Source organism: Meira miltonrushii (genome assembly GCF_003144205.1).
Source record: "Meira miltonrushii strain MCA 3882 unplaced genomic scaffold FA14scaffold_2, whole genome shotgun sequence".
In the NCBI taxonomy this organism is placed as follows: domain Eukaryota; kingdom Fungi; phylum Basidiomycota; class Exobasidiomycetes; order Exobasidiales; family Brachybasidiaceae; genus Meira; species Meira miltonrushii.
The window spans coordinates 275,598-297,028 of record NW_020289944.1 but is presented as its reverse complement, the minus strand read 5'-3'; the positions used below and the strand labels follow the sequence as shown (position 1 = coordinate 297,028).

The window sequence follows — 21,431 nt, the reverse complement described above, 5'->3', positions numbered from 1 at the left end:
TTGCAATCCATTTCGAAATACGACAGGAAAAGAAGTTTCCCCACTTTATATGACATGACAATCGACAATATGCACTTATCTTATCGTGTGAGGATGCGAACTATATAAAATGAGGCCTTTCTAGTAATTTATTGATCATTCCCCATCCCCTCCTCATCCTATATTCTCCCTTTCAAAATGGTGAAAATCCAATCATGGTCAAGGCTCACTGCCATGCTAATGATTAGCCTAAGTGCTACTTTGCTTTTAACCAGTCTACCTTCTTTTGGTATGCCATTATCTACTTATACCCATGAAGTCCATGAAAAGCGCTCTGTCATTCCTTCAGGATGGAAGCAAGGTAATCGTTTATCGGAACATATTATTCTTCCCGTGAGAATTGCTTTAACGCAAAGCAATATGGATAAAATGAACGAATACGTCATGCAAGTCTCTGATCCTGATTCAAAATTATACGGTCAACATTGGACTCCCGAACAAGTTCGTTCTACCTTTTCTCCTTCTGAAGAAACACGTAATTCAGTATCCGAATGGCTTGTTGCTTCTGGAATTTCATCTCATCGATTACATCATGATGTCGGATCAGGAGGTTGGATTGCCTTTGATGCAACAGTTGCAGAAGCAGAAAAGTTGTTCAACACTGAATACTTTAGCTGGTCTCATGATCGTGCTTTGAGTAAAGATCCAATCGCTGCCGTTGCTCAATCATATTCTCTGCCTGCCCATATTCGTCAACATATTGACTTTGTAACACCAACTTTACATTTCGACGCACGTTTACATCGTCGTGACAATGACGTCGAAGATGATGATGCAGATGAATTATTGGAGGCAAAGAAGAAGCGTGATACAATTGCACGCACAAGGATTGACCTTGGTTCGCCTAACGGTCCTTCCGTTCCTAAAAAGTTGGACGTTTATAATCCTGCCAACATTCTCAACGAATTGGAACAATGTGATCAATATATCACTTTGATCTGTTTGCGTGCTTTATACGGCGTTCCTGCTTTACCAAGCTTCACACCTACAAACCCAAAGAATAGCTTCGGAATCGTTGAATACACTCCACAAGCCTATCTCGGCAGCGATTTGGATCTCTTCTTTGCCAATTACTCAAAAGACCAAAAGCAAAAAAGACCTAATTTGATCTCTATCGATGGAGGTGCATTGAATAATTCAAATAGAGGTTTCTCATACAACGGTGAATCTAACTTGGATTTGGAATACGGAATGTCCCTCGTTAATCCGATCCCGGTGACTCTTTACCAAGTAGGTGATGCAATCGAATCCGCTTCTTTCAATGACTTTTTGGATGCTTTAGATGCAAGTTATTGCGGCGGTGACGATTCAAGTCAAGACTCTCCCTACCCTGATCCTCACCCAGGAGGTTACAAAGGGCCAAAAGCATGCGGAACTGCTCCAACGAGTAAGGTCATTTCTACTAGTTACGGATACAACGAAGCCGACTTAACACCAGCTTATGAAATCAGACAATGCAACGAATATGCAAAACTTGGCCTCCTCGGAACTACATGGGTCTACAGCAGTGGAGATTACGGCGTAGCAGGCAATTCAGGACAATGTATCGATCCAGCAACTAATCAATATAACAATGGAACGTCTGGAAAGTTCAACCCTTCATTCCCTGGCACGTGTCCTTACATTTTAAGCGTTGGAGCAACTGAAGTCTTACCGGGAAAGACTGTACTACAACCTGAATCTGCTTGTGAGAAAGTTATTTACTCTGGAGGTGGTTTCTCAAACGTTTTCCAACAACCAGATTATCAAAAGAATGCCGTTCAAACTTATTTCAAGAATTATAAGCCCACATATACAGCAATGCAGTACAACAACTCCGAAACAACAAGAGGATACCCGGATGTCTCGGCAAATGGTGCCAATTACATCGTTACTGTAGCCGGCAATGTGTCCCGTGTATATGGAACATCTGCTTCTGCACCCGTGACGGCCTCTATCTTGACATTGATCAACGAAGCACGTTTGGATGCCGGAAAAGGATCATTAGGATTCGTTAATCCGACATTTTATGCTAACCCTTATCTCTTTAATGATATCACCAATGGAACCAATCCTGGTTGTGGCACACAAGGATTCTCAGCCGTCAAAGGCTGGGATCCAGTAACAGGCTTGGGTACTCCAAACTACCCTAAATTGCTGGCCTACTTTTTGGCCCACTGAACAATCTCAAAATGGAATCGCATAAATAGCTTTTATGAATGGAATGCAATGACACTGTCATGAGGACTGAGTTTGAACAGATAATAGCATGAGGTTATAAATTGTAAGAAATGTCTGAGATGATCGTGATGGCCACTGAAAAGTATAGTCGAATCTCTGACAATATATGACAAAGTTGCATTTCATTAAAACAGTCTAGGCAACATCATTGACTTTGAGGAATGAAACCGATTTGTGGCTAAATGAAAAGAGAAAAAGGTCAGGACAGAGTCTCTCAAGAAGTGCTCTTCGGTTAAACACACTCACCTTTTCACCACGTGAGAATACAATAGTAACGTTTCGCAAGAAGGAATCTCCGAAAATTACAGAGTTGATTCCAACATCCGATCCAATGATGCTTAAAACTGGTTTACCATCATTTGTTTGACCGAAAGACAAAGTTTCAGGCGATAAATCTTGAGTGAATGTACCAAATTGTAAAGCAATCTTTGGTGGATTAGATGCATCATAAGTAGCATACGTACTACCATCTTGTTGAAATGTTTGCAAATTCAATGATGTAAATAACGTTTGTGCAAAAGAAGTTGGAGCGACAATCAAAGTTGTACCTGTATCTTGAATACTGTTTGTTTGGTTTCCATTCACTGAACCTTGCGTTCCCCAGAAACCTTGAGAGCTATCTACATCCACATATACTGGCTCAGCTAAACCGGAAGGAATGCCGCCCAAGAACAAAGAGGGTTGATTCTGACGCAAAGTGAACGTGAAGACGGGTTGCTGTAAAACGTTTGCTTTCATTAAAACGTCAAAGAATGGATCTTGTTTCAATTGTGCCAATGCAGGGAAAGCTTAAGAAAAGGGATGGTTAGCGTCTGCTTCTTTTATGGAATTATAATAGATATACGCACCCATTCCAGCAATTCCGCTATCTTGTTCTTGAGAATTCAAGAATTTATTGTTCGCCAAACCGATTGCAGCGCCATTGGCTTTCAAACCTCCGATCTCAAGTGAATCGAGGTAGATCTTTTAGGTAGAATTAGAGGAAATGTCAAAATCTAAACTCTTGCAACATAGTCCGGCTTACTCACCTGTCCTTTTGCCGTTGTACCATCACCGTAGCCTGTTTGGAAAGTTTTTCCCGTCTTTGTGGCTTGAGCACTTGGTGTGTATGATCCTTGGTTCAAGATGATCTGTTTGAATAAAAGTTATAAGATAAATTCACGGCGTGCTCTTCCCGCGTTACTCACATCACTGCTACCGGTATCAAAGTCAACTTGAATCGTTTGACCGCCCAAAGTGATCGGACCATGCCATAATTCTTCCGATTCGTCAACCAAGGGAACATTTCCTGTTCCACCATTGGCTGAGCTGCCTGTACCGGATGGCTTGCTAGTTGTAGTACCTTTCTTTCCGCCGCGCAGAGAGCTCAAGATTCGATTCAAAAATGATTGTTTTGCGTTAGGTGTATTTTTATACCAAGGATGTTGTTGACCAGACACTTCTTTAAAAGTGGCTAGATTGCCCTGGTATTTAGTACGCAAACGACCTAAATGTGCATTCACACGACCAAAATCGATCTCTTGTGAATTTGGCTTAAGGAGTAAGTTGTGCTTACGGGATAAAGAAATGCTAGTCATCGTGTAAAAGGTGGGGTATCGTGAAGAGATTTTAGACAGATTAAGTCGTTCTCCCGACTTTTATAGACATCCATTTTACTCTCTATCCTCCACGACGGACTGGAAAAGGTTCTCTACTTCCCTTGTGCATCGTTGACGGGATGCGTGCATTCATTGCAGCTCAGATATGTTCCTCTTAGCGTAAACTTTATATTCAGGGGCTGTGTAAGCTCATCGTTGATGAGAACAATGTGCCTTCCCGTACGTTGAAGAGTGAAAGCTTATCGGTAGAAGTACGCTAACGGTTTCTATAGAATCAAAATGAGTATGCAAGTCAGCACAGACGTTTCCCCGCCGCCGGTTGCAGGTGAAACCCCTAAACAAACGTACGGGTGTTTTAGTAGAATGGTGCAGTATAATTGCCCTGTGATGGCTGGCTTAACGTTAGATATCGGGTTGGCGTTGTCAACGAAGGTGCCTATTTCTGTTGATAGCTGGGAATTGATTAATCTGACTTCAATTGATTAATCTGACTTTCCCAAGCCTATTTCATTATCCGGCACTCAATGAGTCAGCTGCTAACAGCTGAAGCCAAGCTTTGCATTGGCTTGCCTATACTACGTTTATACGGACAGGCTTGGCTTCACTTGTTAGCAGCTGACTCATTGAGTGCCGGATACAGCTATTCTGATCGATATCAGAACTTATGAGCATAGAATCAAGAGAGTAGAACAAAAATCACTGAAGGGGTAAGAACAACATCTTAAAATTGCGCAGACCTTTCGTCAGTCAATCCTTATCCTCTCACAACGTCAATCAGTCATCATAATAATTCAAACCAGGTCAATCTGTACCTTGAACATGTGTAACAGGGGTATAAATCGGTACTATCATCAGCTCTTGCTCGATTTTCAAGCTGTCAATGTATGAACTTCAACATTGGCTCCATTTTCGACTTTTTTCTTCTCATCATCTTCTTCGGTACTATCGATTTGCTTTTTATTTTCGATATCGTCACCATCCACTAAACCGAATTGATCCACTTTGGTACGTTTGAATTTACGAGTTGGAACTTTGTTTTCGAATAACACATCCAACTCTGAAAGAGATCTGTCTTTTGTTTCTGGTAATCTGAACCAAGCCCACAAGATCATGACTGCATCTGTGCCCATCCATACAAAAGCAGCTTTACCTCCCATATTCCAATCACCAGGATTGAGCATCTTTGGTCCCAAAGAATTCAAAGCGATAGCCGAAAGATTGTATGTTAAACGACTAAAAGCGTTTGACTTCGCACGAAGACGAGTACTAGGCACCTCACCTACTAGACAGTAACAGACTGGGCCTACTGAAGCATCGTAGAGACAGGCTATTTGATTTTATAGCGAAGATAAAAGATTCAGGGTTAGTACTGCATCAAGAAGGTGATTCCACGGTAATGTATGATCTCGACTCACTTAAGCATAACAATAAGCCACCAATGATATAACCACTTCCGCCTGCACAAGCGACGATTGCGATTGCCAATAAATCCAAAAACATCAGAGTTTCACCAATAATGTAAAGTTGACGTCTACCAAGATATTGCATCGTAAACCATGAAGAAATTGTTCCGATCGCTCCTATACCAGAATTACCGATATTCAAATCGAAAGCTTTTTCAGTTGGAACGCCTGCTTGGATCAAGAAATAGGTACTCCAGCCCATCAAATTTGAGCCACACCACTATTTTTTGGGGAGAAATGAAGAAGTTAAGTCAGTTTAGTCATTTCTAGATGCATAAAATGGTTTTAAAGCACTTACTTGCTGAGCGCTCCAGGCCATGACACTAATCTCAGTTCTGCGAAGCGCAGTACCACGGAAGAGATCCAGATATGAAGCTCCCTCTGTTGCTGCTATCTCAAGTTCATTGGTATGTTTCATCATGGCAACGGTCCTTCGCGCATCTTCGGCTGTGCCGTCTTTAGACTGAAGACGCGCAACAACTTCTTCCGCCTCCTTGATCTGACCTTTGCGAACAAGATAGTACGGTGATTCAGGTGCAAAATAAACGACAAGGAAAATCGGAAGGATCCACATCCATTGTAGAGCATAGGGTAGTCGCCAAGCCCAGTGGTCTGTCTTATTTACGCAAGCTCGCAACACGCCTGCCGCGATCAATTGACCGAATACCCAGCATAAGTTGACATAAGTAGTTAGAAGGTATCGTAAAGTGACTGGACACACATCTGCTGCATATGCGATTGCCAGGGATTGATAGATGCCCCACGGAATACCTTGCAACAGTTGTCCAAACAACAAGGTAACTTTGTTCTGGGCAAAGAAAGGAAGGAAGATGAATGATGCCATGAAAAACAAGCTACCCATCATCGTTTTACGATAACCAATATTGTCCGATAACCAACCGACACAAAGCAAACCTGTGATTGATCCAATCTGTGTGCCGTTTGCAAGGCCGGTTTGCCAAGCAGAAGTTAATTGACAAGAGCCATCTTCCTTGCATGTTCCAAACTTCTTTTGGAAAGCTGGTTGCGCGTAGAAGTTACCGAGTAACATAGTATCGTAACCTTCCATAACAATGGCTAACGAAATCCCGACGGAAAAAAATACTGCCATTGGATAAGTGCGAATCGCTTCAATAACTCCCATCCTTTTTTCACGTTTGGTGGCATGTGAAGCATCCTGCACCAAACCTTTGTAGTCACCTACAGCCGATGCGATTTTGGCCGCAGCCTTTTCGTCGATACGAACGAAATTTTCAGAAGAGGAATCAGACATGATGTGTGATAAGAGGGATTGAATGGTTGGGGGGGGGGGTTTGATTGAGAAAGGAAAATAAAGTTGCGCATTTTAAGTATTTTGAAATTGTATTGCTGGCTTCGATTCTCTTCAGCCCTTCTCATTTCTTAAAATCACCCCACACTTTTACGGCCTCCGTGATTGTCACAAGAATGCCGATGAAATGAAGACAAGGCACAAAAGAAGATTTCGTGTGTATGTGCCTGTGATCATATCACTTCATTTATGGTTACGGCTCCGTTCACATTCCGCGGAAAGGGGGCTAGACGGAAGAGTTTATAATTCATGCTTTCAGAGCACCTTTGATGCTTTTGAAGCGGGCCGTCAACGATGGAACGAAGTGAACCGAAATGAGACCGGTGACATTCAACTATTCGATTCTTTACTAGACCGGTCATTAAAAAGTCATGCTGGCTGACTCTTTGCAAAAGCTGAGGAAAAAAATGAAATTGAAAAATGAAATGAATGCTAAAAGTGTGATATTATGAAATGGAAAAAAGACGTTGAAATTAAGCGCTGAGCAAGCCCAATTCTGTAGCATGACGACGCAAGAATGCGGCACCGTGTTCTGCTTCTTCAGCCGACAAGTCACGTTCGACCATACGGCGGTAAACTGCACCAAGGTCTTTGATGGCAAGTTGAGTAGAACGACGGCAGTAGTTTTGAGCTTGGTTACCGTTACCGCCAATTCCACCTGTAATGATATCTTGACGACGGCATTGCAATACTGCACCACCGTTTCCATGAGTGACTGATTGAGAGTTATCATGGTTTGAGTTATCAACGTTTGTGTTATGATCGTTACTGCGACGGGTTAAAGCGTCAAATGCTTCAAATCCTGCATCCAAATCACGAGCTTCCAAGTGTTCTTCCATAATTTCTGATCTACGGCAAGAGTTTTGAGCTTGGTTACCGCTGCCACCAATTCCGCCAGTGATAATACTGCGAGAGTGCATACCACAAGACATGAATGCGCCTTGGTTGATATCTGTTTCAGAGTGAGAGTTATCCCAGTTTGAGTTGTTGACGTTTGAGTTGTGATCGTTACTTGCGGCAACAAAGCCAACGACGAAAGGAGCCAAGAAGACCAAGGATTTGATTGGAACCATTTTGAATAAAAAAGATTGAGTTTTGTAAAAAAGAGAAAAGATTAAAGTTTGAGTTTTGAAAGCAAATCTAGAGCGGCCGGCGCTGAAGAGTTATTGATAGAAGTAGTAAAAAGAGAGAAGAGTTGATGAGGAAAAGTGGATGGATAGGTGGTTGAGAGAGGGGGTTTATATATGTTTCAGAGAGACAAATTGAGATATTAACAAAGACAGCAAACAATGCTAATGATTCCCGCAAGAAGATGTTCTATACAGAGTCGGTGCAACGAGAACGCCATCAATCGGCGTACAAGAGTGACTAAAGCATAGTGAACTGTATGCACGCCCAGACTAAACCTCAAAGCAGGCGTTATGATTGTGTGCCTTGCGAATGAATCGACTTTAGCTTCACTCAATCTTGCGCCAAAGCAATGGATCATTCTGCATTGCACTGCAGGTAAACGCCATAACGCCGCGTAGGAAAAGGCGCAATTTCCTATCGGGTGGCGTAGAGCCGCTAATGATGCTCTTGTCTTCTGATGGCGTGGGCGTGGAGTAAAGAAGTTTGTGTTATGTGTTGGGCTGCCCAGCAAGTGTGTATTCTTACTAATCAAAGTGCTAAGCTGAACAGCTCATGACAACGATTTCTGTTCTCTGTAGGATCAAACACACTCAATGCAGGTACAGGTGGCTACACTGAAAAAAAAATCTCTTCTTTCACCGCAAAGCAATGGTGCGACTCGGGCATGATGGAATTGAGTGTTTACTCCTTTTTCAGATGGTTACTAGGGAGTTAGAAGGGCAGAATGGAAGCTTGTATCTTCTCTTAAAAGCAATCGATCTGATGAGTTTGCATGTTTTCAATCACTCTTAGCTAACGAAGAAGAATTAAGGAACGACAGTGTATTACGCGCATAAGAAATCAATACAAAGAGACAAAGTACGAAAAAAGAACATTCACTGACCGTGCTCCTTCTTGTAATCAGCTTTAGAAATGTATGAAACAGTTGGTGCTTGTGGTGCAATAGGAGTGTTGATGCAACGCTTTTCTGGCTTAGTGGCAGAAGGTGTGTTGATAGAACGTGCTGCATTGTAAGAACCAGTTGGAGAGCGTTTTTGTGCGAAACCTGGAGTTGGCTCGGTAGGTAAGCCACGGGTGACATAAGTAACTTGAGCGCCAACAGGTCCAACAGGCACACCAGAGCAAACTTCTTCACGAGCAGCGAATGGGCTTGCATGTGGCAAGAATGAACGGGCAACATGATAATCCACCACATCATCAACATCGCCAAAAGAAAAGCTTCTAGCTCCAATAATAGTCACTGAGCCACCATTTGGACCGTAAATTGGAGATTGAGTTTGTGTGCAAGACATTTGAGCGGATGGGTTGCCATCACGTTTACTTTTACCGTTGTTGCCGTACAAACAGTGATTTTGTACATTATTACCATCACCGCTAACATTACCTTGAATTGAATCACGACGACCCATTCCAAAGTTCACAACTCTTCCAACGTTGTTACCTTGACCGGTATTGGTGTTTGCACCTGTGTTTGTTTCATATGTTTTTACACCAGGAGCAGCACTTACGTCAAGGTCACCATTGCTACGGCGATCGTTCAAGTTTGCAGCTCCGATCACTTTTGGTGTGGGATGAGGGCCGTACAAAGGGGTACCTTCTTGATCGCATTTGAATTGAGCATTGTTCGCACGTCCAACGTTACCATTTCCAAAGTTGCAATAATTACCGATGTTATTGCCTTGACCGGTCACATCTGCTCTTTCTTGTAACTGACTGTCTTCATCCATACCACGTGTCAAGGCTTCAATTGCATCAGATCGACGTAAAAATTGTTCAACGTGACTACGCTTTGTCATATCGTAAGTCACTTCAACGTCACGAGCATAATGTTCTGCGTCAATGCAGCTCAAATGAACTTTGTCACTTTCATAAGAACATTTTGTTGAAGAAGGTGCTGCGAGAGTACTTGCTGCTGCCAAGGTAAGGGCGATTGAAACAGTGTTGATAAGACGCATTTCGAAAAGGGGACAAAAGAGTGTTGAGTGTAAAAAAGCGTACTGTATTCCTACCAGAGGAAATTAGAGAAATAGAAGAAGAAGAGAAAAATGAATCCTACCAGAGGATAGTAGATGCTGACCACAAAATATAATGATGAGGAGAAAAGGAAGCTCATAAAATCATTGCCCAGTAAATATACTCTATTTATACGCTCAACGTCAGGCACGAAAAATCTTTTAGATCGCTAATGTCTTTTCCTCTAGAGAGACCGATCACGATTTCTCCACAACGTATGTGCCTGATCATCTTTGCAAAGACATTCGCAGGAACAACGGTTACTTTCCTTTCGGCGTCAACGCCAACTTTTTCGGCTGGGGATGGGCGTTTGAATCTTGCAGATCTTTTACGCCCGTGTTTATGCTGCAGTGCTTTGCATGCACTTTTAGCGTCTTGCTAGCGCGGCGCGGGCGGCAATGTTCCCGCGTATAACACCGAAGCGGGCGGGACTACTTGTCCTTGATGTGAATGGAATGATACAGCAATATTACGTTGCTGTAGAATGGGAGTGTGATTCTGGACTAATCGGTTCAGGGTCGCATGCACACGATCAGTTGGGAAAAGAATCAGTTCATTGTTGTAAAGGGGAATTGCTGGCATCAGCACATTGTACTTTACATGTTCTACATAATGCAAGAGTGCGGCAAGGTACCCGCACTGTGGCACGTGGATGGCGCGTTTTTATTCAACAGTCCTAACGGCTCTCTCTCTTGTCATCTTGCATATCATAAGGCGTTCACCAAACGCCAAAGTGAAGCTGCGCCAATCTCCGTCAACGCCCTCGTTCCGTTGTTGATGTGAATTTGTATTTTTCCTCTCCGTTATATCGGTTCCGTGAATGTGTTCCAAATCATATAAAGAGGTAATGACTGTCATCCAACCTTGAACAATTTTCTCTTTATCTCTTTTTGGATCACCAATTTCTGTTCCTTTTCTTAAACTTCTTTTCGACAGCTGGTCTGTCTTCTAATTCTTTTTTTCTTCAGAATCAATCTCTCATACAACAACTCCTCAACATGAAGCTTCAAACAACTCTCGTCGCTTTGGCCATCACAGCCGCAACCATCAACGCTGCTCCAGTTGAATTGGAAGAACGTGGTAGATTCAGCGGAATTACCAAAATTTTCAACGGTGGTGGCAGCAAGCCAGCAACTGGAGCAGATGCCCCAGCTCCGGCATACAACAAAGATTCAGCTGGAACCTTGAACGCTGGAATGGGTTTAGCAACCCAAGCAGGTTTATTGGGCGTAAATGGAATGAATACCCAAGCAACCGAGAATAAGAATAACGATCCTGCCGCTCAAAAACGTGTCGTAAGACCTGCAGCACCTGGAAGATCAAATTCTTCTCCAGCTGCCATTACGAATGACAAGAATCCTCCTACTGCTCAACCCGGAAAGACTGGAAGCGCTGGTGGCACTACTAAACCCGCTGATCCAGCAAAGAAACCCGATTCAGCCACTTCATCTGATTATATGAACACAGCTGCCAATTCTTTGGGAATGGCCAATTTGGGTATGGGTCTTTATAATGCCGATCAAGCTTTGCAAGCAACTCAAAAACGTGCTTTACCTGCTGCAGCGGATTTGGGCTTGATGATGATGGGAGGAGGTCCATCAGTTGGCGTTACAAAGTCCAATTATCAAGAAGCAGGTAATGGTAACGTGAAAGCATCAGGAGCAAGTTCAGGTCGTCGTAGTTTGGTGGCCGATGAACTTTTGGGTTCGGATGGTTTTGAAAAGCGTGCTTTGCCTGCCGCTGCCGGTTGGGGTTTAGCTTTGATGGGCGGAGGTCCTTCGGTTGGTGTTACAAAGTCTAACAGTCAATCTGCCGGAAATGGAAACGTTCACTTGTCAGGATCCAAATCTAGACGTCAATTGCAAGATGAAAGCTCAGAATTGCAAAGACGCTTGATCAGCTTCAGTCATACTGATTCTAACCAACAAAGTGCAGGTAATGGAAATGTTGTCGCTTCAGGTGCTTCTTCAGGAGGTGTTCCAAGTAATGCTGACAATCTAATGGCATCCTTGCAAGCAGGAGCTGCGCAAAAACAAAAGCAAAAGCGTGACGAAGAGATGGTAAGGCGATTGTTCAGCGTCAGCAAACAAGATTACAACCATCAATATGCAGGTAATGGAAATGTTGTTGCTTCAGGTGCTTCTTCTGGAGGTGTTCCAAGTAATGCTGACATATTGACTGCAAGCATGCAAGCTGGTGGTCAAAAAGGCGGCAAGCGTGCGCTTTTGCGTCGTCTTGTTAGTGTGAACACTTCTGATCGAAACCAACAAGTTGCTGGTAACGGTAATATGCACATGTCAGGTGCTAAATCAGGAGCCAGTCCACAATTTTTGGCTTCTTTGAACCCTGGTACTGCTGGTGCCGCTTAGTTGGGTTGATTAGTTGTATAGTCATAGTCGCTGGTCGGCTTTGGCGAGATTTGATTCTTTTTTTTTTCTTCACTTTTTTCAATTCATTCTTTTTTACTTTTCATCAAAAGATGATTGTCCTGTTTCAGTATCGGGTATCGGGATTGAATCATTCTGTTCCTGAGGCCAACGCTTTTTGCCGGTAAATCTCGTTAGCGGAACACGTCTAGGGATTAATGCAGATTTACTCCACAACCGACAATTTCATTTCCGAGTGCCTTTTTTTTTGTCAGCAACACTTTGATTAAAAGTGTGCAACCGATCAACTTATACTGATGTAAAGCCTGTCTCTCCCTCACTCCCGATAACCGATTTGATCGTCATTTGAATCATTGTTCCTTTTATAAACATCATCATTGCCTTGCAAACCTAGCGAGCAGGACTAAGCGATGTCTCAACTAAATCTGAACGAAAGATATTGTCAATAAAGTATAAATAGCAAGCCATACTCACATAACGAAACCTCGAACGACAACAATGATGAACGACACTGCATTTTCAACTCTAGGCCATTGGGTCAACGACTTCATTGCAAAATACCCATACGTGGCAATCATTTTAACATCTCCAATCATCTTTGCAATCACCTATAGCCTTCTTCATCCACACCTTGTTCCTGGAAAGCCAAATGCGATCTTATTCTTATTCTCCGATTCTCCATATCCGCAACCTCGAGCTTCAACACTTTCATTCACAAGTCATATTCGTGCTCGAATAGATTGGACCATCCATGCATTCAAACGTGGAACGACACCTTGGGGATTGAGCAAACAAATTCGATATGATCATCAAATCGATTGGGCAAATGGCGAAAGACCAAAAAATGGTGATTTGATTTATGCTTGGGATCGTGTATTTGAATGGAATGAAGATTGTATTGATATGGCAGCTTTGGAAGCTATGCGAAATTTAGGCGATCCAATCTCCGAAAACGTTTTGGACACTTTATCAAATCAACCAAAAGAGCAAGCCAAATCGCACGATACCATGGAACGAGTTGCCACGCACATCTTACACAATCAAACGGAAGAGGAGGATAACGTTTCACAATTCTGGAAAGCTGTCTCGCGTCGTCCGCCAGTAGGATGTGGAGCTTTGAGCTTGCAATGGTACCTTAAGAATGATTTGCTGACTCAAGAAGAGGTCAATCGAATGGGCTATGGCAAAGCAGACATCAGGCTCACCGACGAGCCAAGCTGGACGCCTAAAACGGATGAAATGATTGAATCACGATGGTCAAAAGAGCAAATCCAGACGATCCGGCAAGAAGAAGCAAACGTTCTACAACGTGCACGAACTGCATTTCACAGATACGGTCCCAATATGAGTGTTGGTCTTTTGCTTGTTGGATTAGCAGGCGGTTTTGCAAGTCCACGAATCGTTGATGTGCTGAAATCGACGGGGTATCTAGTCGCCCCTCGTAAGAAGCGTAAAGTGGAAGACAAAGAAGAAGATGCTCTACTTCAACGTCTGCACGAATACGTTGAAAAGGGAAGGAACGACATCCAGGATCGATTGGCAAAAACCCAAAAGACAAACATCACCTCACAGGTCCTGGGCAAATTAGACGTACCAAGTCCTGCCACTTCGGATAGAACCTACAGACGTTTGCTGGAAACGATGACGTTCTTGCTTGATTTGAATGAAACGCCCGAGTCACTCGTTCCGCCGTCGCCACACATTAGTAGCAAGGACAAAGAGATTATGTCCGCTCAAGATTTGCTCAACACGGGCGGAAAGGGTTGGCTGGCTTGTTGTCGAGTTCGTTTTCTACACACAAGTGTTCGTAAGAGATTGCATGGCAGTACGGGTGAAGATGGTACATACTCCTCAGCCAAATCCGGATTGGCGATCAATCAAGAAGACTTGTTGGCAACCCTTTGTGCTTTCAGTGTTGCACCTCTATGGGCATTACAACGTCTTGGTTTGACACCCACGCAACAAGAAAGACAGGATATATGCGCTTTTTGGCGACATGTTGGTTTCTATATGGGCATCGAGCCACGACTTTTGCGACGTCATTTCCGTGATGTACATTCGGCAGAACGTACATTCTCCTGCATCTCCTCACATCACTTTCTCCCATTTGCAGGATTGACAGACAGTTCCTCTACTCCACCGCCAAGCATCCCAAGCGCTTTTGGACCTTCATTGATGCATGACGCCAACAAAGAAGTTCAAATGAGTTCAGAATTACTGCAAAGTATGGCAGATCTTGCCTCGCGGTTCGATTTCGATCAAGGTCCTGCATTACCACTTTTATGGTCAGTTGCTAATCGACCTCCCGGTAAGATGACTTTTGCAACATTGTGTGCGATTGCACGTTTCTTGCTGGGTCCCGGTCTAGCAAATGCAACTTCTTTGCCTAGAACAACCACGATGCAATATCTCACCATGCGATTCAGATTGTTTGTCCTTGCATATCCTGTTGTCTTTGGTACATATTATGCACGCCGATCGTGGAGCGTTGAATTACGCACAATGTGGGTTGAATTGATTCGAAGGGTAGTTGTTTGGTGCAGCCAAGGCAAACGTACTTCCTTTGCAACGTCTCGTGATGGTACACATGATGATACCTACTCCCCTTATGTCCTGGACCCAAATGCGGGAAAGCGAATCATGAAGAATTACTGGAGAATCATGAGTGAAATGATTTTTGTTTCTATGGTAGCAGGTTTGATTGTTGTAGGCGTTTTTGCATATGCCCTTCATCTTTCCATCTTTCTCGTTCGATCACATGGACAGGAAGCACTTCATCTTCTTACCTCCCATTCTCACCAATTTGTACAACACTACGCACCTGCGCTTTTTGCGCATCTTAGCTGATGAACAGAAATGGATATGTATCTGCTCATGCCTGTCTGCCATCCTCCTCTTCCTTGTACTGACTCGTGGTAAGCTCCTCCATCGGCTCTGAGATCCAGTCAATGAAACTCTTGTGCTGTGGGTCTTTGAGGGGTTCAGGATCGGAATCAATATCCCTTTGCTTCCCATCATTGAGGATCGATCTTGTATCGTGAATCGTGCTCCATTCAATTGCCAACACTGCAAAGAAGTCTACAGGGGAAGAAAGAGTGGTGTCAGTGGTCGGGCCCCTTCAGAGAGGCCACAAAGTACGCTTACACTCGATGAATGCTTGGGTTAATCCCAGGTAAAGCACGATGAAATAAACTTGCCCAAATCTGATACACATAACCACTGTACAGAGAGCGAGAGATATTGACACCAACGTTGATGGCAAGAACGTCATTGTCATTGCTTGAATGACAAATTTCATCCGAGCATTCTTAGTGCCGGCTCCGGTCAACCCTTTTGTTCTTTTGTACAAAGTGAATGCTTTCCACAGCATGATGACTGTGCAGTAGAAATTTGAAATAGCATGCAAACACTGTGAAGAGGATGAAGGATTGTCAAAAATAAGGCCCACATTGTATGCCGATATGCTCACCTGCTCTATAGCGTATGCAACAAAGATTCCGAGGTTGTATTGAGTTTCTCGTTCGGCATACCATGCTATCATGATGCAAGCGTCTACGAAACGAGCAATAGAAAGGAGCAGCAGCGGCGATAAAATCAAAAGGGTGAATCGTCTTGAGTATAAGCTCAAAGGGAAGAAACTTCTCATTTTTGCTGCCAAACAAAGATCGAGTGTAAGGCAAGAGAGATAGGAAAAAAATTGCGAACCAATGACGTATGACCGAAGCGAATTGCTTGAGAAAACATTTCGACCGTACAGGATCATAACACACATGATCATCACAAAGATGAACAAGAGCGTTCCGAGTACAAAAGCCACGATGAGAAAGCGAAAAATAGTTGACTGACGCTGCTGCTGAGAGGCGGCAAGCATCATGCCTATGAACAGCGGAACAAGAATACCGTACATGGCAACAGAGAAGGCGGCAGTATTGAAGATGATGTAGAGTTGGTCCAACACCAGCTCCCTTACAGCTTGAGCATATGGACTATTTGCTCCAGATAGTTGGATTGGAATGCTTTCAAACATGATTGCTATAGTCGTGGTCGGAGTGGAAAAGAGAAATGGAGGTGACTTTGTCTGAAGTCCTTTACATTTCATGCGGCGCCGGCCTCGGTAGTCCGCGTGTGCGACCCTCAAATGCATGTACACTCTCTTCTATCATCCAAACATCACATGTATCTCATTCAGATCTCCATCTTACATCTTTTGTTCTCCTGTCAAAGTGAACAAATTCTGCCTCTCATCTTCTTCTGTATTTTGAAATACACGACCTTTACGACCAACGATTTCACCATTTGACATATCAGCAAGTATTCTCAATGTATGATCATCCGCATGATTTGCAATAAATCGATGTCCATTTCCCGTCAATCTTGCGATCACATGACCACGTTTTGGCGTTCCTTTTCTGGAATAGTCAATCGTATATGCTTCAATCGTTGCTTCTCCTGCTGGTGCGATATTGTCAAAGTCACTCTTTTTGAGCTCTTCACAATGCTCCGGTAAGGCATGTCGAGAAGGGTATTGCTCTTTGCGTGGTTCGTGGGATAGAATGACAACATGTTGGTACGACAGCACTCCTCCATTTGCCAGCACCAGTCCATTCTTTTTGTTGGAATCTTTGTTGCGTAGTTGTCTTGACATCTCGGTGATTGCATGCATTGAGTAGTTGTTACCTGCTCCCCCGAAAGAAGTTAGGCCGCCCAGCAATGTGATCGGTTTCGGTGGATTGGAAGTGGGTATGCTCAAATGATGAGCTGCCAATTTGGGCACGATGGGGAAACACGAGTAAAAATCGTACAGATCAATCTCATCTTTGCTCAATTTGGCCACTTTTAATGCTGCATCGATCGATTGCTTGATCGCTGGACTATGATCGTATGAGGATCTCAAGTAAAATTCTTCGCTCTCTGCAATGCCTGCACCCCCCTTGACATAGATCCATTTCGATTGTGGAATTCCGAGTTGTTTGGCATAAGATGTTGAAGTGATGAAACATGCTCCTGCAATATTGACCTGGTTGAATGCACACATGAGTTTAGTGTATGGCAAGCAAATCGGCCTGTTACTCTTTGTTATTGTTCCGATTGTTTCCTTGGAATCCGCATGTCCATAATGCCACGAATTAGGATTCTTTGCTGAGACCTGTGAGAATTCTGCATACATTTGTGCTGATTCCTCATGATTATCAGCGAATGACTGGCCTAGCTTTGCACGGAATGCGTTCTCATATAATGCATATACTTGGATCGGCGCTCCTAGACCATGTATTCCCTCCACTGTATCGCCAGAAGGAGGTCGTAATCCTTCTGCTGCAAATGCTTCAAAGTCAACCGGTGTCCAACCTGGAGGTGGTAATTGACCTGCTTTCATGTATCCAGCCAAAGAATCCAATGCTTCTCCTCCGGTCAGTAAAGCAACTTTTGTTTTTCCATGTGCGATCCTTTGACAAGCTTCATCGAGTAATTTAGCAGGTTGATTACCTCCATGTGGACTGACGTATTTGTAACATCCTTTTTGTTCAATTTCAAGCTTTTCTGCTAGAGTTGTGGCTAAGTCAGGATAAGGCCATGACCATGGTTTAACGACAGAGATGCTATCGATATTCTTTTGGAATTCTTTTGTTTTTTCTGATTGTGATAATCCTGTATCCTCTAAAGCAGATTGAATGACTTGTAATATCAACGATAAAGGTTCATCAGCTCCATCTTCTCGTACTTCCTTTTTCGTATTTTTCAAATCTGCCACACCTACGATGATAGGGTGATCTATTGAATCAGTCATTTTGTAGGAATGACGGTGAGTGTGAATAGTGAAAGACAAGACAAAAAAGCTCGGAATTCAAACTCGGGTTGAATTTCTTTACTTGCATTTCCCCCGCATTTTTAGCTCGCAAAGAGAAAAGAAGCAGACACTTTCAAATAAACGGAATTCGGACAAGGAACGCGAGTTGCTTAGTAAGCACGTTCACCACCACCACCACCGCCGCACTACCGGATGACCATGCCACTATTTTAAGGTCCCCAACGCTAATTACGGCAGCTCAATAATCTAGACACCTCTCTCGGAGTTCCCTTACACTTCACGGCACTGAGTCATTTCATCATAATCATAAAGTATATACATGAATAAAAGTATGTCTTTGTCGTCATTCAAGCATTAAGATCTCCCTTCTCTTCAAGATCTTCTTTGGTGATATCGACGAGTAACTTTTCATCTTTTTCATCTTTGGGTTCATCCTCTGTATCCATTTGATGATCAATCTTGGTTTGGAAATAATCTGCACCCCATTTCTCTTCGTACGTCCAAATAGCACGTACACCAGATCCAAACGTTTGACCATTCTTTTTGGCATGATAACCTGCAGAAAAGAGCATAACAGGAATAATGGTAAAGAATGAAAGTAAAATACCAAAATTCAAAGTTATCGGGAAAGGGAAGACTTCTGCACCTTCTTGAGAACGAACAAAGAACGGAATATTGAACCATGAAGGCAAGAAGCCCCAAATGATAAACAAAGTTACACTTTGCGTCACAATCATGGTTTTCATCGTTGCAGTAAACGTTGGCAGATCACTTTCTTTGATTTTTTGTGGTAAACGCAATGCAATGGCATCCATCAAAATTGGCGTACGACCAACATCGTCATAATGATGATCGGGATGCTTGGATGCTTTGCAATGTTTTGCTACTTCCCTTGATTCTAGAATGGCTTCCTTCTTTTGTTCATCAGTAACTTGTGTAAGACCAGCCTTTGAAACATCGAATCGATATGCCAAATTCATCAAAAAAGCAGGATATGCCATGAATACAGGCCAAACGGCGGTGTAAAGCAGACACGCTGTTTGTGACATGACCATATCGACGTTGATGTCTTTCTCGCTACCTTTTGAATTGGAGAAAGAGTCGGAAGACACATAAGTCAAGTACAAATATGTTCCACAAAATGCGATGGCAAAAACAGCCAAGAAAAGTGCAATTGCGGCCATGAGACCCAGAACAATGAATTTGACGTGAGATCGTAAAGAAACAGTCGGTTGGACTGCCATTGGTGTCATGAGTGCTGGCATGGTCAACGTTGTGCTTGCGATAGCCATCACCACGACGATCAAGATGGAACCGGAAGAATTTGCAAAATAACAAGCAACGAAGATAGGCACAAAAAAGCTAAAGAGAATGATAAACAATGCGAAAGTTTGTGACGGTTTTGTAGTATTGCGAGTGATAGAAACGAATGTAGCCTTCATTTTTTTCTCTTTCGTCTCTTTATCGGCTATTGGTTCCAATGCCCGTTCTACACGTTGAACGGGAAGCAGTAAAGGGCCAAAGATTTTGAAAGAAGAAAGGGAAAGAATGATAGCCACAACAGCGAATGGACTGCAACGACGAATTGCTGAAAAGATTGGCCAACTGGCTTCATTTTTGATGGGAATGAAAGCGATCAATTGTAGTACGCTCGGTGAGAAACAATAAAAGCTTGCCATGATAATTTCCCATACTTTTCTTTTTCTTTGTCCTGTGAATCCTTTCTTGGGAGGTTCTTGAGAATCATAAACTTGCAAAGCACGCCAAGCTGATAAACTTTTACGAGCAGCGATTGGCATGTACACTGTCAAAGCAAAGCTGAATATAAAAGGCAAAGCTTGAAGGAACCTTTGTTCTTCCTCGCTAACAAAGGATTCCCTTAAAAGATGTGTTTCTGTCATTTTGTCATTAATCTGATGGTGGTGAGTATGGCTAACACAATCAATGATTCAATGCGCGCAATACCATCTGTATTTTCTCCGAACTGTTCCTCGCACCATTGATTTGGTTGAACAATAGGATGAAGAGTGGATGATGAGGCACTTTGGCTGTATAGCACAGCATCCCTTATAGAGTGTGAATTGCGGATAACGGTTCTTAGCGCGAGACCAAAGCACAACGATCAGGAATACCGACGGCAATAGGTCTGTTTGGTGTTTTAAATGAAGTCATTTCCTCAATTCCACATGGTAAATTACAATCCTTAGCGCCACAGAATCCCCCGGCTTGGAACTTAATAAAAGGCTTACACTACTCTTCCTCTTCTAGTGTGCAGGTCATGATTTATCTTGCTTTCCTCTGGCTAACCAAATTCCTGGATCAAAGGAGCCGTTGTCGTTCAATCACATGGAATCCGGTCCTCTTAGCAAATCGTAAAGCACGTGAAATACAAAAGTAAAATTTGAAAGATGATATAGAATTGAATAAATGCTGATCGACTTCAACAACTCGACTTCTCGTTGTTGAAAGTCCACGTCGCGGCTTCAATCAAATGTAATATGGTACGATAGCATTCAGCAATACAAGCATGCAAACGATCCCGATAGGTATAGTCTTGGCTGAGATTTTAAATTACGCCGGATTCTTTGATCACAACAGCTTCCAAAGGTCTATCCTCACCACCTTTCGGTACATTTTCGATGTACTGCACCACATTCATACCTTCGATCACCTTTCCAAAAACTGTGTAGAGACAGGAAGAAGGGAAGGGTCAACATTCTGATGCGTCATCTCTGCCTTGCTCGTACTACTTACCGACATGCTTGCCGTCTAGCCAATCTGTGGTAGTGGTGCACTTTTTAGAAAAGGTGAAATGATTAGTCTCCCTACGCTCGCATGCATGATACGGCCCAACTCACAATGAAGAATTGACTTCCATTCGTGTTCGGTCCTGCATTTGCCATTGATAAGATACCCGCACCGGTATGACGAAGTGTAAAGTTTTCATCGGGAAATGTTTCACCATAAATGCTCTTTCCGCCTGTTCCATCTCCGTTTGTGAAATCACCTCCTTGAATCATGAAATCGTCAATAACACGATGGAACGTGCTTTGTTTATATCCGAAACCTTTTTCTCCCGTTGCTAATTCTTTGAAATTTTGTGTTGTCTTTGGTACAATTTCTCCATACAATCCTACCACGATTCTACCTATGTCTTTATTGCCATGTTGCATATCAAAGTATACTTTATCAGTGATTTGTGCAGTTTCATTGGCCGATGGCTGAAACTTGAATGGTGCTGCGACCGAGTGTAAAAGCTTTTTGAATGGCATCTTTGACTGTGATGATGATGAGATGAAGGACCTTGTTTTCCTGGGGAAGCTATTGTTGGTTCATTGACTTTCCCTTAGCGTCGCGGACGGGCCGTCCGTCAGATCAAAAGTTGACAGGCAAAAGAACACTAAAGGGAAAAGGTGCGGGCGAACTAAAGATTAGACGATTACT

General features: G+C 43.0%; 10 protein-coding genes across 10 annotated transcripts; 3 read left to right on the top strand and 7 right to left on the bottom strand.

The window, feature by feature from the left end:
* Positions 1–270: 270 nt before the first annotated feature.
* On the top strand, positions 271–2,297 carry FA14DRAFT_143956 (subtilisin-like protein; the record flags this gene model as incomplete). The annotated part of the gene is made up of 2 exons (XM_025497229.1): positions 271–798; positions 844–2,297. The coding sequence occupies 2 exons, from the start codon at positions 271–273 to the stop codon at positions 2,197–2,199; spliced, it is 1,884 nt and encodes a 627-aa protein (XP_025354927.1). The 3' UTR covers positions 2,200–2,297.
* Positions 2,298–2,520: 223 nt separating this feature from the next.
* On the bottom strand, positions 2,521–3,812 carry FA14DRAFT_109293 (acid protease; the record flags this gene model as incomplete). The annotated part of the gene is made up of 5 exons (XM_025495871.1): positions 2,521–3,047; positions 3,108–3,222; positions 3,288–3,389; positions 3,447–3,588; positions 3,676–3,812. Coding segments are annotated over 5 exons (1,023 nt in total), but the record flags the coding sequence as incomplete, so codon positions are not given.
* A 914-nt stretch (positions 3,813–4,726) lies between these two features.
* FA14DRAFT_167251 (sugar transporter) lies at positions 4,727–6,593 on the bottom strand (the record flags this gene model as incomplete). The annotated part of the gene is made up of 3 exons (XM_025500076.1): positions 4,727–5,184; positions 5,273–5,540; positions 5,619–6,593. The coding sequence occupies 3 exons, from the start codon at positions 6,591–6,593 to the stop codon at positions 4,727–4,729; spliced, it is 1,701 nt and encodes a 566-aa protein (XP_025354925.1).
* Positions 6,594–7,077: 484 nt separating this feature from the next.
* On the bottom strand, positions 7,078–8,057 carry FA14DRAFT_160144 (uncharacterized protein). The gene has a single exon (XM_025498543.1). It carries the CDS (start codon positions 7,721–7,723, stop codon positions 7,124–7,126), a length of 600 nt encoding a protein of 199 aa, XP_025354924.1. The 5' UTR covers positions 7,724–8,057; the 3' UTR covers positions 7,078–7,123.
* A 534-nt stretch (positions 8,058–8,591) lies between these two features.
* Positions 8,592–9,851, bottom strand: FA14DRAFT_32298 (uncharacterized protein). Its single transcript, XM_025502195.1, has one exon. The coding sequence runs from the start codon at positions 9,734–9,736 to the stop codon at positions 8,657–8,659; it is 1,080 nt and encodes a 359-aa protein (XP_025354923.1). The 5' UTR covers positions 9,737–9,851; the 3' UTR covers positions 8,592–8,656.
* A 656-nt stretch (positions 9,852–10,507) lies between these two features.
* On the top strand, positions 10,508–12,397 carry FA14DRAFT_160142 (uncharacterized protein). Its single transcript, XM_025498542.1, has one exon. The coding sequence runs from the start codon at positions 10,793–10,795 to the stop codon at positions 12,161–12,163; it is 1,371 nt and encodes a 456-aa protein (XP_025354922.1). The 5' UTR covers positions 10,508–10,792; the 3' UTR covers positions 12,164–12,397.
* Positions 12,398–12,459: 62 nt separating this feature from the next.
* Positions 12,460–15,118, top strand: FA14DRAFT_171385 (uncharacterized protein). Its single transcript, XM_025500328.1, has one exon. The coding sequence runs from the start codon at positions 12,680–12,682 to the stop codon at positions 15,026–15,028; it is 2,349 nt and encodes a 782-aa protein (XP_025354921.1). The 5' UTR covers positions 12,460–12,679; the 3' UTR covers positions 15,029–15,118.
* A 1,261-nt stretch (positions 15,119–16,379) lies between these two features.
* On the bottom strand, positions 16,380–17,966 carry FA14DRAFT_123241 (uncharacterized protein; the record flags this gene model as incomplete). The annotated part of the gene is made up of 1 exon (XM_025496560.1): positions 16,380–17,966. The coding sequence occupies one exon, from the start codon at positions 17,964–17,966 to the stop codon at positions 16,380–16,382; it is 1,587 nt and encodes a 528-aa protein (XP_025354920.1).
* A 286-nt stretch (positions 17,967–18,252) lies between these two features.
* On the bottom strand, positions 18,253–20,162 carry FA14DRAFT_32208 (uncharacterized protein). Its single transcript, XM_025502194.1, has one exon. It carries the CDS (start codon positions 19,886–19,888, stop codon positions 18,335–18,337), a length of 1,554 nt encoding a protein of 517 aa, XP_025354919.1. The 5' UTR covers positions 19,889–20,162; the 3' UTR covers positions 18,253–18,334.
* FA14DRAFT_32093 (putative cyclophilin b) lies at positions 20,132–21,431 on the bottom strand. The gene is made up of 3 exons (XM_025502192.1): positions 20,846–21,431; positions 20,742–20,781; positions 20,132–20,669 (listed from the first exon to the last, which is right to left on the bottom strand). Exons 1-3 carry the CDS (start codon positions 21,257–21,259, stop codon positions 20,554–20,556), a joined length of 570 nt encoding a protein of 189 aa, XP_025354918.1. The 5' UTR covers positions 21,260–21,431; the 3' UTR covers positions 20,132–20,553.

Excerpts from the sequence above, each read along its gene's own strand:
- FA14DRAFT_160144 (XM_025498543.1), bottom strand. The coding sequence starts at position 7,723 with ATGGTTCCAATCAAATCCTTGGTCTTCTTGGCTCCTTTCGTCGTTGGC.
- FA14DRAFT_32298 (XM_025502195.1), bottom strand. The coding sequence starts at position 9,736 with ATGCGTCTTATCAACACTGTTTCAATCGCCCTTACCTTGGCAGCAGCA.
- FA14DRAFT_160142 (XM_025498542.1), top strand. The coding sequence starts at position 10,793 with ATGAAGCTTCAAACAACTCTCGTCGCTTTGGCCATCACAGCCGCAACC.
- FA14DRAFT_171385 (XM_025500328.1), top strand. The coding sequence starts at position 12,680 with ATGATGAACGACACTGCATTTTCAACTCTAGGCCATTGGGTCAACGAC.
- FA14DRAFT_32208 (XM_025502194.1), bottom strand. The coding sequence starts at position 19,888 with ATGACAGAAACACATCTTTTAAGGGAATCCTTTGTTAGCGAGGAAGAA.
- FA14DRAFT_32093 (XM_025502192.1), bottom strand. The coding sequence starts at position 21,259 with ATGCCATTCAAAAAGCTTTTACACTCGGTCGCAGCACCATTCAAGTTT. Across the intron at positions 20,782-20,845 it reads ATGGAAGTCAATTCTTCATT|TGCACCACTACCACAGATTG; the intron begins GTGAGTTGGGCC and ends TTTTCTAAAAAG. Across the intron at positions 20,670-20,741 it reads GCTAGACGGCAAGCATGTCG|TTTTTGGAAAGGTGATCGAA; the intron begins GTAAGTAGTACG and ends GTCTCTACACAG.